Raw genomic sequence first — 18,414 nt, 5'->3', positions numbered from 1 at the left:
AGTAGAAAGAGGAAAGGGAAAGGGGAAGTGGAGATAGATGTTTATCTGTTTGTCTTTTTACACTGTGCCTCATTCAAGAACTGACAATTCCAAGGTCTAACTCTTCCATTGTGTCCGCAGCCTAACAAGTCTCTTTGTTCTTTCTTGAGACCCCGGACCCCAGGGATCTCAGGTGCCTGCCAGGCCTCTGCATCTTCCCATAGAAGGTGCCACTGACTACTGGTCATTTCCCATTTCCCTAAACCATTCTCCTATCTGATGCTCTTGCTTCATGGGGCTGGTGTAACCTTCTTGTGCATCACTTGGCTGTCCTGTTGGACTGTAAGAGCATTAATGGTTTACTGAGGCTGACTTGTCAGTACAGATGAAAGTTTGTTGAGAACCGAACTCTCATCTCTGTCATCCCCATTGCGTTAGTTTGCTTGGGCTGCTGTAACAAAGTACCAACTGGGTGGCTTGAAACAGCAGCAATTTATTCTCTTTCAGTTCTGGAGGCCAGAAGCCTGAAATTAAAGTGGTTCTTCCTTGAAGCTCTGAAGCAGAAGCCACCCCATGTCTCTTTCCTAGCTTTGGTGGCTCTCCAATGATCCTTGACATAAATTAGCTTGCAACTGCGTTACTCCGGTCTCTGCCTGGCTTTTTCCCTGTGTGTCTCTGTATCTCTAATCTTCCTCTCCGTAGAAGGACACCAGGCATTAGATTTAGGGCCCACCTTAATCCAAAATGACCTCCTTTTTCTTTTGTTTTGCATTTTATTTTATTATTTTTTTTAAATTGGGGCATAGTTTCTTTACAATGTGGTGTTAGTTTCTGCTGTACAGCGAAATGAATCAGCTATATGTATACATACATCCCCTCTTTATTGGATTTCCTTCCCACTTAGGTCACCACAGAGCCTTGAGTAGAGTTCCCTGTGCTATGCAGCAGTTCTCATTAGTTATCTATTTTAAACATAGTAGTGTATATATGCCAATCCCAATCTCCCAATTCATCCCAATGACCTCCTTTTTTAAAACTTTTTTTTAGAACCTTTTATTTATTTAGTTATTGGCTGCACAGCCTGCAGGATCTCAGTTCCCTGAACAGGGATCGAATCTGCACCCCCTGTTGTGGAAGTGCAGAGCCTTAACCACTGGACCACCAGGGAAGTCGTTAAACCTTTTTATTTTGAAAAAATTATAGATTAACAGGAAGTTGCAAAGATAGAACAGAGAGGTCTGGTGTGCCTTGCACTCAGTTTCCCCTGATGGTTACTTCTTAACATGATTACAGCACAGTATCAAACCCAGCAATGTGACATTGGTACAATGTGTGTGTATCATTTTATGTCATGTTATCACGTGTCTAGATGTATGGAACCACCACTGCAATCCAGAAACAGGATTATTCTCTTACCACCAAGATCTCCCTTCATAGTCACATTCAGTCTTTTTCCCCCCACCATCCCTCACCCCTGGCAACCAGTAATCTATTCTCCATCTCTACAATTTTGTCACTTCAAGAATGTTATGTAGGGGACTTCCCTGGCAGTCCAGCAGTCTTCGGTGCAGCCGAAAAAAGAAAAAAAAGAACGTTATGGAAAAAGAATCATGTACTATATTACTCAGCCATAAAAAGGAACGAAATTGGGTCATTTGTAGAGACATAGATGGACCTAGAGACTGTCATACAGAGTCAAGTAAGTCAGAAAGAGAAAAACAAATATCATATATTAACACATATATGTGGAATCTAGAAAAATGTTACAGATGAACTGGTTTGCAAGGCAGAAATAGAGACACAGATGTAGAGAACAAACGTATGGACACCAAGGGGGGAAAGTGGTGGATGGGGAGGTGGGATGAATTGGGAGATTGGGATTGACATATATACACTAATATGTGTAAAATAGATAACTAAGAAGAACCTGCTGGATAGCACAGGGAACTCCACTTCGCTGTACAGTAGAAACTAACACAACATTGTAAAACAACTATACCCCAATTAAAAAAAAAAAAAAAAGACCCATGTACTATGTGACCTGTTGAGACTGGCTTTTCTTCACTCAGTATAGTACACTTCAGAATCATCCACGTTGTTGCACGTATCAGTACTTTGTTTCTTTTTATCGCTACACGGCATCCGTGACATGGATGTATCACAATCTGTTCAGCCTACTGAGAATCATGTTGAGGGATCTACCGAGTCACCTTTTGTGTCACCTCTTGGGGGCCATGTTGGTTGTTTCCAGTTTTTAGTTACACATACAAACCTGTTACGAAAAGTAGGTACAGGTTTCTGTGTGGATGTACTTTTTCATTTTGGGGGGTTAAATGCCCTGGAATGCAATTGCTGGTGTATTTTGTTTCGTTTTTTAAGAAACTGACAAACTATTTTCTAGAGCGTTGCCTGAGGCATCCTACTTTTCTACCAGCAGTGTATGAAAGATCCAGTTCACTGCATCTTCACCAGCGTTTCAGGATTCACATCTGCAAAAACCCTGTTCCGAAATGAGGTCACGTTTATAGGGACTGGGAATTTGAGCATATCTTTTTGAGGGACACAGTTCAACCCATAACACCTGTCTTCACTTCTTTGGGTCGTGGTGGGTCTGGTTTCAGAGTTTTGCTTTATGAGAAGACCCTTGCTTGGGATCAGACGTGCCATTGATTGTTGAGTTTTGCCACCAGAGATGAACGAGAAAGTTTATGTCATTTGAAGGGACATTACTGAGTCTTTCTGAACTCTACTCAGACCCCCAAAATTTCAAAGACGTGATAATAATAAATATTCTCAAGCGGTACAGTGTCAGTGTTGTCCTTCTATCCACTTCTTTCCATGAATGTTCTTTCCCACTTGCTCCAGGACTGACAAAGGAAAGGAAAAAAGAAGAAAAATTGGGTTATAAGTCTATTTAGGGAAAGGACAGCATTTTAGTTACTTCTGTACCTCTTTCAGGGTATAGGCTAAGAAAGGTGCTGAGTAAATGTTTGGATGGATGAGTAGGTGAGAGGGGAAGGGCTGGGGTCTGGGGGAGGACAGTCAAAGTTGGTTTTATATGTGCCCCTCCTGCCCCCCGCTTCCCAAACACATAACCTTTCATACATGGGATCCCAATACCTGGTCCATGTTAATTCCATCCTTTGCCCATTGTTGAATGTCTGTTCCATTCCATTTCTACATGTGTATGCTCCTGGTTAGCCAGATAGAGGAGGAGTCCCTGGGAAGGTAGCATTTGACCCTCTATTCCGTGCAGCAGTGTAAGTACTGGAAGGCAGAATTGTATAGGTGTCAAGAGAGCAGAATTAGGGGACTTCCCTGGTGGTCCAACGATTAAGACTCCTCGCCCTCAATGCAGGGGGCATGGGTTTGATCCCTGGTCAGGGAACTAGATCCCACATGCTGCAACTAAAATATCCCTCGTGCCACAACTAAAGATCCCGCATGCCGCAACTAAGACCCAGTGCAGCCAAATAAATAAGTATTAAAAAAGAGAGAGAGAGAGAGCAGAATTAGGCAGGTAGGGATTTGATTCCTGGACCACCACTTACCAGCTGTGTGGCCTTGACCTATTACTTATGCCTCTTAGCCTCTCTTATCTGTAAATTGAGTATATTTCTTTATGTGAACTTATCTTGAAATAGAATGTATATAAAGAGATGTGCACAGATCATAACTTTACAGCTCGATAAAGTTTCACAAAGTGGCACACATCGCATTGTCAAAACTTCATAAGCCCCTTCTTGTCTCCTAGGCACTACCTCACCCCACCCCCCAGCCAAAAGTAATCCCTATCTCAATTTCCAGTTGTATTTTTCCTGGTTTTGAACTCTATATAGATGATAATATATAGGACATGTCTTTTGTGTTTGGTTTCTTTTGCTTATGTCATGTTTATGAGATGCATCATCGTTGTTGGGTACAGTTGTAGTTTATTAGTTCTCTTACTGAATAGTATTCCAATGTGCAAACATGCTACAATTTAATGATCATTCTCCTGTTGGTGGACATTTAGATTGTTTCCAGCTTTTGGCTTTTATTAATGAAGCTACTCTGAAAAATTCTTGCATGAGCTTTTTTGGTGGACAGGGACACAGTCATTCAGGTGTAGGATTGCTGGGTTATAGAGTATGAATATCTCTCAGCTTTATAGAACCTGACTCACATTTTTTTTTTTTTTTTTTGTGGTACGCGTGCCTCTCACTGTCGTGGCCTCTCCCGCTGCGGAGCACAGGCACCGGACGCACAGGCTCAGTGGCCATGGCTCACGGGCCCAGCCGCTCCGCGGCATGTGGGATCTTCCCGGACCGGGGAACGAACCCGCGTCCCCCGCATCGGCAGGCGGACTCTCAACCACTGTGCCACCAGGGAAGCCCCTGACTCACATTTTAATGAACGCTTTTAACCGTGTAACGTAGTGAGAATTAAATTATGTTGTGGAAAGCAATCAGCATGGTCTTCGGCAGATAGAAGGCCCTCGATACGTATTGTGTGTAAAATGCAACAAAGGCATCATATTCCCTTAAGTTGAAGTGCCGCAATGGACTTAAACATTTCCTATTGCTTGTTCACTTACGTCGTTATCATTGCTTTGTTATTTTACATAGATGTTATTTTACATGGATGACTCTTTTTCTAGCTGTTCGCTTCTTTTGATAGATTTGCTTTTGGTAAATTAGATTCTACTGGATCAAAGAATATGTGATAGTAAGAACCGTCACCCTTAAAAGGACTCTGAGGGCCTGCTGAAGAGGGGAATCACAGAGGCAAGCATCTCAATCCCAATAAAACAGATAATAAGAACCTACTGTATGGCACAGGGAACAGTACTCAATACTCTGTAATGACCTATATGGGAATAGAATCTAAAAAAGAGTGGATATATGTATATGTACAACTGAATCCCTTTGCTGTACCCCTGAAACTAACACAACATTGTAAATTAACTATATTTCAATTAAAAAAAAAGGGGGGGCTTCCCTGGTGGCGCAGTCGTTGAGAATCCGCCTGCCAATGCAGGGGACATGGGTTCGAGCCCTGGTCCGGGAAGATCCCAAATGCTGCAGAGCAGCTAAGCCCGTGAGCCACAACTGCTGAGCCCGTGCACTGCAACTACTGAAGCCTGTGCACCTAGAGCCCGTGCTCCGCAACAAGAGAAGCCACCACAATGAGAAGCCCGCTTGCTGCAACTAGAGAAACCCTGTGTGCAGCAATGAAGACCTAACACGGCCAAAAATAAAATAAATAAAATAAATAAATTAAGAAAAAAAAAAGAGGCAAGCCTGTCATAGCATGGCCCGGGAGAGGGCTGGGAAGATAGGCGGCTTGTGGGTTTCATGGAAGAGCGTCTTATAGGGGACAGTACGGTAGGGTAGAATGGAGGATGATGATTTTTATAAATGATGGTGTCGTTTTTAGCAACTCAATATTTAGTTCCTTAGAACTGCTGGCAGCGGCCCCCAACCTTTTTGGCACCAGGGACCAGGTGGAAGACAATTTTTTCACGGGGTGGGGGGGTGGGGGTGGGGTTGGGGATGGTTCAGGTGGTAATGCAGGCTATGGGGAGCTGCAGACGAAGCTTCTCTCACTTGCCTGCCACTCGCCTCCTACCGTACGGCCCACTGGGGACCTCTGCCTTGGAAGATAAACTGGGTCATTAGAAAAACAATGTTTTGTTCCTTTTTATGGCTGAGTAATATTCCATTGTATATATGTGCCACATCTTCTTTATCCATTCATCTGTCGATGGACACTTAGGTTGCTTCCATGTCCTGGCTATTGTAAATAGAGCTGCAATGAACACTGTGGCACATGACTCTTTTTGAATTATGGTTTTCTCAGTGTATATGCCCAGTAGTGGGATTGCTGGGTCGTATGGTAGTTCTAGTTTTAGTTTTTTAAGGAAACTCCATACTGTTCTCCATAGTGGCTGTATCAAGTTACATTCCCACCAACAGTGCAAGAGGGTTCCCTTTTCTCTACACCCTCTCTAGCATTTATTGTTTCTAGATTTTTTGATGATGGCCATTCTGACCGGTGTGAGATGATATCTCATTGTAGTTTTGATTTGCATTTCTCTAATGATTAATGATGTTGAGCATTCTTTCATGTGTCTGTTGGCAATCTGTATATCTTCGTGAGGTGGATGGACCTAGAGACTGTCATACAGGGTGAAGTAAGTCAGAAAGGGAAAAATAAATACCGTATGCTAACACATATATATGGAATCTAAAGAAAAAAAAAAAAAGGTCATGAAGAACTAGGGGCAAGACGGGAATAAAGATGCAGACCTACCAGAGAATGGACTTGAGGATATGGGGAGGGGGAAGGGTAAGCTGGGACGAAGTGAGAGAGTGGCATGGACATATATACACTACCAAATGTAAAATAGATAGCTAGCGGGAAGCAGCCGCATAGCACAGGGAGATCAGCTTGGTGCTTTGTGACCACCTAGAGGGGTGGGATAGGGAGGGAGGGAGGGAGGGAGGGAGACGCAAGAGGGAAGAGATATGGGAACATATGTATATGTGTAGCTGATTCATTTTGTTATAAAGCAGAAACTAACACACCATTGTAAAGCAATTATACTCCAATAAACATGTTAAAAAAGGAAAAGAAAAACAATGTTTAAAAAGCTTAACTCAGGAAGGAGAGAGAAATCACAGGTGCAAAGATTCACTTTATTTATTCATTTTCCCCCCAACATTAGCATGATTAAAACCAAAGAGGGGGAGGACGGTGAGGTGGGGAGATGGGCTGGAGGATTGCAATAGGGAAAAGGGCCCGAGGCCTGAAGAGGCGAGGAAGGGGGCTGGGACCCAGCCCAGGTGATGGGCGAGCCTGCAGGCCTCTCGCTCTAACAGTCGTTCTTATTGAAGCTCTTGACCAGGGCGGAGGCCAGGGACTGGTGACTGACCTCGCAGGTATAGAGACTATGGCTTTGGTACTCGGAGCTGGACAGCGTCAGGGTGCTGCTGAGGCTGTATGTGCTGTCCTTGCGGTCCTGCTCAGTGAAACTCTCCTGGATGTTGCTGTCTTGGACAACTCCATCCACTTTCCAACTGACTTTGATAGTTTTGGGGTAAAAGCCATTCACTAAGCACATGACAGAGGCAGTTCCGGTCTCTAACTGCTGTTCGGATGGGTGGAAGAGGAAGACAGATGGCCGAGCATCAGAGCCTGAGGAAGGAAGCATAGGGGGTGGTGTTTAAGTAACAGGGAAGTTCTCCACTTGGGTGCATTGTTTGTGGGTGAGCCTGGAACTGCAAGGGACAGACATGCAGAGAGCAGCAGGCTTATTCTGTGGCATCCAGGGAGCAACTAGGGAAGCCAGGAAGCATATTTCTCATCGCCATGATTTGGAGATTTTCCCCTAGCCCCTACCCCTTAAGAAAGTTCTAAATTGTTTTGTTTGAAGTCTTTGCAGCCTTTCGAAGCTCTTTGCATGCCCTTCTGACCTTACCTTTCTCTCCTTCATCTGTGTTCTCTGCCTCCTGCAGGGAACCCAGTGCTTCAGGCCAAGAAACAAAACCACTTCATTGGACCCGTCAGAGTTTAGAAGTGAGAACAGGACTTGCACAGATCGTTTCCCCTGTGCCTCTCCTAGTTCTGTGCAGTGATATCAGGCTGCCTTTCACTTCCTGGGCTTCCTTCGGGCGTGTTGGGGTCAGACCCACCAGGCAGGGTGAGCCCCAAACTCAGTCTGGGCCCGGGTCGGTGGGGGGATCGGCCACTTCACCCTCTGTGATCAGGCCAGCAACTCACCCACTCCTCGCCAAGGCCTCAGAGGGAGACCTGGGTCCTGGCCTGATGGCTGTCACCATATGGGGCAAGGTTCAGCCAGACCAGGAGGGTCAACTGTAATTTTGGCCACCTGCCCAGGAGGAACTGGCTAGCTTCACTTCTGACCATAAACAGCTGCCAGATGGCCTGCTGGGAATCCCCTTTGTGGGCCTTCAAGCCCTCAGGTGGGAGAGCATGAGTTAAATAACAAACCAAGAATCTTCTTTTGCTGTGAAAAGCCACAGATAAGGGAAGAGATTTTTATAAAGCTATAAACCTTTATAAAGCTATAAGTCTCCATGTTAACCAAGCAGTTTAATATAAGATACTGAAATTTTAATGTTTTGATACTTTCTTCTCTTTTAACCATCATCACTATCTTTTTCAGAGAATTTTATAAAATAGCCTTAGTAGCAAAATAATATGAATTCTAGAAAAAAAGGAGAGGAAATATTCTATGAAGATACTCCTATTTGGGTCAATTTTTGACAGCTTTAAACTTTCTATCTTGCATTAAACAATTAGCATATTTGATATGGAAACTCTTGTAAGACCTCTTACTAGCTTTCTGATGGAGTTTAAAATTTATTAAAAGATGTTTAAAAGGCCCTAAATACAGTTTTAGAACAAGTTTAAAGTACTTGATTACAAGTTTAAAGTAAGTTTAAAATACTTACATGGTTTAAATAGTTTGAAAAGGGTTTTAAAATGGCCCTAAAATAGTCCTGTCAGGTTGTCACAAACCAAGAATAATCTTTTTCAAGTATTGCTTTTGAAATTACCTGGAGTAAACAACGACAATAACAAATAACTAAACTATGTTAAAGGGTATATAATTAAAATAGCCCGATTAAAAACGTTCTAATCACAGAATGTGGGGATTGGAAAATATATTCTATTAAGTTTTTATCAATGGCATTTACATATGGCTAGATATTTTGTACACCTGAAATATAATCCTACTGAAGCCATTAAATTTCTGAAAATTAAAAACATGTCACAAATTTATCTGATTTTTTGTCAGCAAATATATCTTAATGATATTTATTTTGAACTCAGTAAAAATTAATTGATCAAAACCTGAACGGCCAGATTGTTGCTGGCCTTCAGTTATATTTTTGCTGGTGTCGATTTTGCCCTGAAACAATTTATATATATATATATATATATATATATATATATATATACGTATATATATGTATTTCATTTGGATTGAGCCTTTATTACTTAAATACATTTGATGAGAAGATATTTAAGAAATTACATATCCCTGCAAAAAAATAGCTTTAAGTTCTTTATAGTCTTCTACTGGAAATTTTTATTAAGAGGATATAATAATGTGAATTTCATTTCTGGAATCGCTAATAAAAATCAGGTTTCTCCCTGTTTTCCCCATGTTAACTCATGCCCATCACATTTCTGTTCTCTTCCGTTAGCGACATTATTTGTATCACTGTGTTAGGAAAGAGGGCCACGGCACAGCTGAACGGGCGATCGCGGGGTTGCCGTGGCCTTTGGCGGCATTTAGCGGCCAGGTGCGCCGTCACCAGAGCCCTGGGACCCGGCCGCCAACGTCATTCAATCACGAAAAGAGACCACCAAGAAGTCTACAGACCACCCTAGCTGTGCCACGGCCTCCTCTGCGGTATAAAAACACCAGCAAGTAATAACAAGGAACATACTCATTAAAATATTTCCTATTTTTCTACATGTCCGTGGGCATCTAAAAATCGCAATTATTTTATTTTCCTTCACTTAAACAAATTACTTCAAAACTGAGCTTTTGGGGACAACCGTCTTTCCTCCATTATGATAAGAGATCATTTCCAGTTTAGTCTAATATAGAAATGTGGCTTTCTAAAAAAGAGTAATCTGTTAAGGTATAGAATTTCTAAATATTGACAGTTTAGCGCTCATTTTAGCCTCTAAAAATGACGGTGCTTCTGATTCGCAATTAAGCGGCACCTTTAACACAAATAAATATGCTTTTCTAACTTCTTACTGATTTTGTAATGCATCCTATTGATTTTTATTCTTACAAAATAATATATCGGACACAAGAGAGAAAACAGACTAAGAAATACATTTCTCTACTTTTCCGTGTTGTACATACAAGCAAAAATCAATACAATATTCGGCAAATTTCAATGAAAATTAATTCGCTTTAACTCTTTTAGAGCTGCAAGGATTCCTTTTTCATCGACACTAATTTTTTTTCCCTTTGAGTCATTCAGTGTAGATTAATCTTTTTGTCTACAAACCCAGGTTTGGAGCTGAGTTTAACTTTTGAAACTGATAAAAAATCTGAAATGTTCTCACTTACCCATCTCCACAAAACTCATACTTAAGCCTCTAAAAGTCAACACTGGCATTTAGACCCAGACACATTTCAGAAGGTAGTAGAGAAAAATTACTTACGTTTAATCTCCAGACGTGTCCCTTGGCCAAAGGTGGTCCTCAGCGTTAACTTAATTACTTTCCCCTCAACAAAAATCTGTTTTTGCTGCTAAAGTCATTTGACTGTCAGATACAGAGAAAATCTGGCCATTTAGATGCCACGTCAACTAACTAGCTCTGTGCTCTTCTGAGACAACCTGATGTTCAGTCCCTTTCTGATCTCATTTTCAGAAGAATCCCATTCTCTTCGAAAGTGACCTCAACTCACATCCCAAGCATGAAAACCCCCAAATTTCACGACTCTATAAGAAAGAGGAGTAGAGAAGTGCACTTACGTTTGATTTCCACCTTGGTCCCCTGGCCGAACGTATAAGCCACAGTGAGTGAGCTAAAACACCCCCCTGATCAAAAACCTCCCTCTGAAGCCAATCACAGGAAAAAGGCTAATTCACAGAAAAATCCAGATTTTTCTTCCCCTTTCTCTCCACAAACCCTACTCTCCTTACAAATTCATCCACTTTTCTGTTCAGCTTAAAAATCGACTATCTTCTGGTTTTCTGCCTTTTAACTTTTGGGTCACCAGGAATGGCTCATTTAACCAAAATGTCACAAATTTGCACAAATGATACAGCAGGACAAAAACCGCACAGATAACCGAGCAAAAACAGATAACTGAGCAAAAGACAGATAACTCACATTTAATCTCCACTGTGGTCCCTGGGCTGAAAGTGAACCATGGTGATTCCCCGTAACTTCCACTCGCACAAAACCCTACCCTGAAAGGGCAGCAAACCCCCTTCCGCAACTCAGTTATTTTGGTTTGGAAATCTTAAAAATTAGAAATCAGTTAGCCTCCTGTAGAACAATTTCCCCTCCTCTGTACCTAATCTGGGAATGAAATTTGTTTTATCCCTGACACCTAATTAATGAAAACACGCAAAAAGGAACAAAAAGCAAACCAATTAGACAGAAACGGCAAAGAATCGGTTGAAAAAAATACTTCTGTTTGATCTCTATTTTGGTTCCTGAGCCGAAAGTATACACACGAAGTGTATACACTGAGGAAAGGCCGTGTCAATAAACTAGTCTGAGAGGTTCTTGGATTTATGCATGAGTGATGGAAATAGAAAATTTGGGGGAGAATTCCAACAAACTCATCACTGAAGCTGCTTTCCATGTGGCCCGCAACAAAGTTAGATTCTTAGAATAAATTCTAAACTGCTTGTGGGGATAGAGAGAGAGAGAGAGGGAGAGGCTAAGTGCATGTTTATAAGTTACCCTGAAGACTCTTGATAAGCTAGCTATCTTATCAATGTTCCTCAGCTCTAATATTTCAAGAAACACCATTTTTGGTTTTTATTTGACATGATTAACCAGCCTATTTGAGAGGTCTGCCTCCCACCAGTACCATAGAGTAAATCACCGAGCATTTTAGAGACACAATGACACAATTTTGCTCTTCACAAAGGTTGAAGGATGGGGGCTTCCCTACCTGCCTGCTGAATATTTGTGTCTGATAATCCATCCTGAAGTTTGTGGTTCAAAGGTTTTCTTCAGCTCATCATTCACAGTAGGGTCCCAGGCAGGTGATTCTTTTTTTTTTTTTTTTTTTTTTCTGTACGCGGGCCTCTCACTGTTGTGGCCTCTCCCGTTGCGGAGCACAGGCTCCGGAAGCGCGGGCTCAGCGGCCATGGCTCACGGGCGCAGCCGCTCCGCGGCATGTGGGATCCTCCTGGACCGGGGCACGAACCCGCGTCCCCTGCATCGGCAGGCGGACTTCCAACCACTGCGCCACCAGGGAAGCCCCAGGTGATTCTTTTGACTTCAGTTTGATCCCTCCCTCCTTAGGATCATATTTCTGTCATTTATACTTGACTTAAGCTGATATTCCAAAAGGGTAGGAGGAAATTCTGGAGTCCACATTCAGTGGTGCTCAGAATCTGATCAATTGCTGGTCTTCGGGCTAGAGTGCCACAGATGGACATCTGCCCTGCGTCTCCAAGGGGGCAAGGATGGCTCCATTAGCCTGGAAGGAGGGAGGCAGAGGAGGTCACTTGAAAACTCGCTGCTGGTTTGCTGCCTTGGAGCTGTGCCTCTTTCCATTCATCTCTGAAGAGAGACATGCTGAGAGAAGCAAAGTCCTTTGACCAACCGTGTGCAAACGTGTGTGCCGTAAACGTGACTCAAGATTTTGGTCCCACTCTGGAAAATGTAGACACTCATCTTGTTTCCACAAGGACATTAAGGCTGCAGGTGTTTCTTGACGTTCTAGAGTGAAAGCGACAACAGCAGCAACGTACCAGGGCTTATGGACCCTTGGAGATTTACATATTGAGGCTTGTGGTTTGCAGCGGGTTTCCACTAGTGATGAGCCCTTTGAGCTCGGCCCTGGAGTTCCCTGGCTCCCTGTCTGTCTGCTTGGCATCCAGCCCTGCGTCTTCTCTCACCCTACTCAGAGAAACCCATCGCGGACCAGCTCCGCAGGCAGCTGTGGAGCTACGTGAATTCAGGTTTGGCTCTTCACACTTTTTGCCTTTGTTGTCAAAATCCTCAGGTCCTTTATGGACACTCCACTCTGCTTTGTGCTGGCTCAGGGACCCTCACTGAGTGCCCCCTCCCACCCCTCTGACCATGCCCCCCCCCCCCACCCAGTCTTGCTTATCTTGACTAAGGACCTGGGCTCTGCATCTTTCCTGCCCACCCTGCGACATTGCCTCATTCCCTCAATATGTATATCCTTATCCCATTTCAAAAGGATTTCAATGTCTCTTTGCTTTCTAGTTCCACCAGCTCTTCTGTTCGGCTCCACGGGTCAGTTAAGGCGGTTACCACTCAACCTAATATTTTGCTGCTGTTGACTCTGTTCTGTTCTTCTTGTCCTTGTAGGTTTGTTTATTATTATTATTATTATTTTGGCTGCACCGTGAAGCTTGTGGGATTTTAGTTCCCTGACCAGGGATTGAACCCGGACCCTTGGCAATGAGAGTGCAGAGTCCTAACCACTGGACCACCAGGGAATTCCCTGTGGGTTTATTTCTTTAAAATAATTTCTTAAAAAAAATTTATTTTTAGGTTTTTAAAAATTTTGTTGTTTTTTTAAAGAATTTATTTATTCATTTACTTTTTGGCTGCGTTGGGTCTTTGTTGCTGCGCACGGGCTTTCTTTAGTCGCGGTGAGCGGGGGCTGCTCTTTGTTGCAGTGTGCCAGCTTCTCATTACGGTGGCTTCTCTTGTTGCAGAGCACGGGCTCTAGGCACGCGGGCTACAGTAGTTGTGGCATGCGGGCTCAGTAGTTGTGGCTCACAGGCTCTAGAGCGCAGGCTCAGTAGTTGTGGCGCACGGGCTTAGTTGCTCTGGGAGATGTGGGATCTTCCCGGTCCAAGGCTCAAACCCGTGTCCCCTGCATTGGCAGGCGGATTCTTAACCACTGCGCCACCAGAGAAGCCCCTTAATTTTGTTTTTAAACAAGGGGGTATTGTGATTGAATGTGTGAGTTTAATTCATCATCTTAAACTGTATCTTTCTTAAATTGGCTCCTTTGGGTTCTAAGTGGGGTTAAACTAGGCTGGTTCCTGGCTCTTCTCCCGATACTAATCAGCATCACATTTAAGGGCTGTTAGTCTGGTGCTGGGGAAAGAAGCACAGATCACCTCCTTCCCCTTAAAGCACCCTCCACCCCAAAGTGCCCTGATCATCCTGGCTGAGACTAGAGTTCCGAACCTAAGAGGGAAGGATGGGAAGAGGGCAGGGTGGCGAGAAAACAAACAGCAAAGAAACAAGAAGAAAAGTCAAGAAACCCAACAATTGAAGCAAGGAATAATGTGGACTTTTACATTGAATATGCTGGACCTGTCCACCGCTCTCAAACTCCCTTTGCAATGACAGAAAAAATGTAAAAATGAGAATAAATGTATTCCAGGATTGGAGCATCACAAAGGATCCTGTTAGGAGAAAAAAAAAAATTGGGGGAAAACTGCACAGATTTAAATTACATGATTGAAATGATGGAGCAACTAGAATCTAGAATCTTCCATTCCATCACAAAAATAGGCAGGGGCCCTTGAAGCAGCCAACACTAGTTTTCCCCACAAAGCCCTCAAAAAAGCACATGCACCTCAGAGTTAAAAGACATTGGGACTGGGAGTGGGATGGGGGCTGGTGGAATGTGGAGTAAGACCCGGGATGCCTGACACTTGCCCTTCAGGCCATGTGACTAGTGATGGAAATAAAAAGGGGTCAAGTGACAGGCATTCAACAGCAATGGGATAAAAGTCTTCCAAAACACCGGAAGAAGAAAAAAAATTAATAAACCAAAGTAGCAAAATTCAGGACAAGGAAATAAAAAATCAAGAGAAAAATATGATAAACCGAAATACAAAATAAGATGGGCAGGCCAAGTTCAGATAGAACAAACTATAATAAAAGTTAAGTTATCCAAAGCTTGAAGATAAGGCAAAATGATGACTACTGAGAAAAATTCTCTCCTTGACCAAACTCTACTCAGGCTCCTCTGAACTCTCTTCTCAAGCAGGCCCTGAATTTTGGGCTTCTGTGTTTATCACTGCATTGTCCAGTTTTAGCAAGAATCCTGCTAAGTCAATTTAACCAGAATTCCCCATCCTGCATCCTCCTTGGTATCTAATTGAGTTCCTTATATTCCATCATCTCCCAGGTAATGTCTGAGGACCCTGGTCTGCCTTCAGCAAGGCTCCCATCAGGTTGGTTCAGCCAGAATCAGAATTACCCCTGATGTTTCCTCTTAGAAATTGTCTATCCACTGACCCCTACCCTGCTCCTTGGCTATAAATTCCCACTAGTCCTTGTATTTGAAGCCCAATCTCTCTCCCCTTCTGTATAACCCCTTTGCTGCGTGGTGGTCCCTACACTTATGATGGTAATGGTCCGGAATAGGGTCTGTCTTACCATTTTCTTTTTCTGGCTGTGCTGCGTGGCTTGTGGGAGCCTTGACCAGGGGTCGAACCTGGGCACTTGGCAGTGAAAGAGAGGAATCCCAACCACTGGACTGCCAGGGAATTCCCAAGCCTTACCATTCTTTAATAACTGTCATACATGATTTTTCTTCAACACTATGTGTCCTTTCAAGGTCCTTTGATTTGCTAGAGAAATAAAGTTTGTTTGACTTGTATTTATTACTGATTAAAAACTAGATTCCAGGGCTTCCCTGGTGGCGCAGTGGTTGAGAGTCCACCCGCCGATGCAGGGGACATGGGTTCATGCCCTGGTCCGGGAGGATCCCACATGTCTCGGAGCGGCTGGTTCCGTGGGGCCATGGCCACTGGGCCTGCGCATCCGGAGCCTGTGCTCCGCAACGGGAGGGGCCGTGGCGGTGAGAGGCCCGCGTACCGCAAAACAAAAAAACAAAAAAACAAAAAAAACTGGATTCCAGAAAGTTAGATATTAGCCTAGAAAAAACGGATATCATGAAAATGACAAATGATTTTTGTCCGGGAAGACCACGCCAAGCCTTATGGTTTTTATTGCTCTGTAGGACATTAACCAGTTTTGAATCTTGTTTAGCAGTCTTATTCTAGCCTTGATAGGTGTGTGTGTGTGTGTGTGTGTGTGTGTGTGTGTGTGTGTGTGTATCTATGACCTCCTTTCACCAGCTTTATCATCTGGTTCTGTCATCAATAAATTAAATGAATCTTTGACACATGCTCACAATATATATGCATGAGAACTTTAAATTTTTTGGAAAAATTTGTACCTTGACAATATAAACAAGAAAAACTTTACAGCTGAAAGACCAAGAACAGTGAATGTAACACACAAATCTGGCCGTATGTTGTTGAAAAGAGATGTATTTAAAACTCATACATAAAATGATTGGAACAACTAATGCAATGGATGAGGGTTGCCAGGCAACTGCTAACTGAAGGAAGGACAATGTGTAATATTGGAGAAATAGAATTAGAGGAAAGAACACTTCCAGGGACAAAATCAAATACAATAAAGAGACTGAAGGGCTCAGACTGTGGGAAATACATTTCTATCAGATTGTTCTGTTTTTGTGAATATCATTTGCAAAGCATGAGAGCAAGGCACTGGGTATTGAGATGCCAGTTTTCCCAAGGACAGGAAATGGGTGGGCTTGGGGCCCAAGGAGGGGTGTGTCCCTTGGGGCTCAGGGACCATTAGGGGCTGAGAGAGAGGCCGGTGGTGGCAGTGGTGGTGAGGAAGGTGGGGAGGGTCAAAACTCACTTGAAGTCACGGCAGTGCCTCCAAGTCTCTAACCTATGTTCACGCTCATCCTCAAATGTTCTTATGTCAGGAACAGCCCGCTCAGGTTGAGTGATTAGATAGAATGAAATGCTTTCAGTCTCTGGGTCCTTTTCCTCAAGATTCAGCAAGCAGGGAGGTTTGTTTAGCCTAGCTTGGGTCAAGGGCTACCCCTTGGCTAAGGAAAGTGTTGGTCCCATGACATCCTCAGCTGACTCCACCTAATCAGAAAGAAGTAATTCCTCAAAAGGGGAGGTTAGTTTGCTCTTAGGAAGTGCAAGGATGCAGTTAGGAAATGGAATGTCCATTGCTCTCTGTTCTTCCGTGTATTTTGAATCCTCAGCTGGTGAATTAGGATATTTTGACTATAGATAAAAGATACAATTTACCAAGAAGATTTAATAGTGATGGACTTTTATACTGAGTCAAAATGCATCAAAATACATTAAAAATTTTTATTAGAGACAAAGTAAGAACTTGAGAAAATGACAATTACACCAGAAGACTTTCTTTTTTTTTTTTCTGCCTATTGGGAATAATAGGTATTTTTATTAAACTATTACTGGCAGTCAGTATTGTGCTAAGTGCTTTATATATATATATCACTGTTTTTGATTGTGAGATTAATTCTGTTAGATAGTTGCTTTCTTCATGTAAGAGATGAGGAAACTGGTGTAGGATGATCTTAAGTAACTTGTCCAAGGTTACATTTAGTAAGTAGCAGAGAAGAAGACTTTCTGTATAGACAAAGAAGTTGGGACCAACACAATGAAAACTGGAATCTCTCTCCCTTCTTCATTCCTTCCCAGGCCCATCATCCTATCCTGTGTGGAATAACAGAACTGACAATAGTGTGAAATCATTTTGCCGGCATCAACATGTTAAAGATTATTTGCCTCTTTCCCAAGTGTGTTTATGTAATAAGGCACATTTCCAAAAGTAGCTGAGAATATTTCTGTCTAAGTTCCCTGGTGGAGAAGCACAAGCTTCAAACAGATTCTTTCTAATCCACATACTGACCCCCATTAGAAAAAGAAAAAGAGACATATGTCTCAATTCATTTTAATATATGTGTGTATATATATAATACACACATATATATCAGTAGATACTTGGGTATATAACATTGAAAACATAATCTTTTCAAATGCCTATGGAATATTTATAACATTTAGCTGTGTACTGGGCCAAAAAGAGAATGAAACATTTATACATTGTCCCAAAGTAGAAATCATTTTGGACACATTATCTTTACAACGCAATAAACCTAGAACTTAGCCATAAAGTAGCCAACTAACAGATTACTGACTTGGAAATTAAAAAATGACCACTCTAAAAATCTTAAAAAGGAAATATATCAAATTACAGAGCAACGAATTATTGAAGCGTCAACAACAGTGAGAATACTGCATATTAAAATGCAGTATTTTATTTATTAAATATTAAGTATTTATTAAATACTCTTAGTATTTAATACTGCATATTAAAATTCATGGGATGGAATCAAAGTGGGTCTCAAATGAAAATGTGTTTTCTTTACTGATTAAAGAAGAACCAAGAGGACTTCCCTGGTGGCACAGTGGTTAAGAATCTGCCTGCCAATGCAGGGGTCACGGGTTTGATCCCTGGTCCGGGAAGCGTGCCGGAGCAACTAACATGCCGCGGAGCAACTAAACCCGTGCACCACAACTTCTGAGCCTTCACTCCAGAGCCCGCGAGCCACAACTACTGAGCCCACGCGCCACAACTACTGAAGCCCGCGTGCCTAGAGCCTGTGCTCTACAACGAGAGAAGCCACTGCAACGAGAAGCCACCGCAATGAGAAGCACGCGCACCGCAACGAAGAGTAACCCCAGCTCGCCGCAACTAGAGAAAGCCCGTGCACAGCAACGAAAACCCGACGCAGCCAAAAATAAAATAAATAAATTTATTAAAGAAAAAGAGCCAGGAGATCAAACATAATAAACTAAGCATTAAACTCAAGGAGCTAGCCACAGAAAAAGATGAACCAAAAGA

The 18,414-nt window shown here is 42.7% G+C and overlaps 1 protein-coding gene across 1 annotated transcript in view; it reads right to left on the bottom strand.

Moving 5' to 3' along the window:
- Window positions 1-6,622: 6,622 nt before the first annotated feature.
- LOC307195948 (immunoglobulin kappa light chain-like) overlaps window positions 6,623-18,414 on the bottom strand; it is a 58,900-nt gene continuing 47,108 nt past the window's right edge. The window contains exons 3-4 of the mRNA XM_079940596.1: window positions 10,494-10,524; window positions 6,623-7,158 (exon numbers count right to left, since the gene is read on the bottom strand). Coding sequence (XP_079796722.1) covers window positions 6,836-7,158; window positions 10,494-10,524 — 354 coding nt within the window. The 3' untranslated portion in view covers window positions 6,623-6,835. The remainder of the gene's footprint in view (window positions 7,159-10,493; window positions 10,525-18,414) is intronic.

Source organism: Stenella coeruleoalba (genome assembly GCF_951394435.1).
Source record: "Stenella coeruleoalba genome assembly, chromosome: 13".
NCBI lineage: Eukaryota > Metazoa > Chordata > Mammalia > Artiodactyla > Delphinidae > Stenella > Stenella coeruleoalba.
Note: the sequence above shows the minus strand (reverse complement) of the source record. Positions and strands in the feature narration are given on the sequence as shown.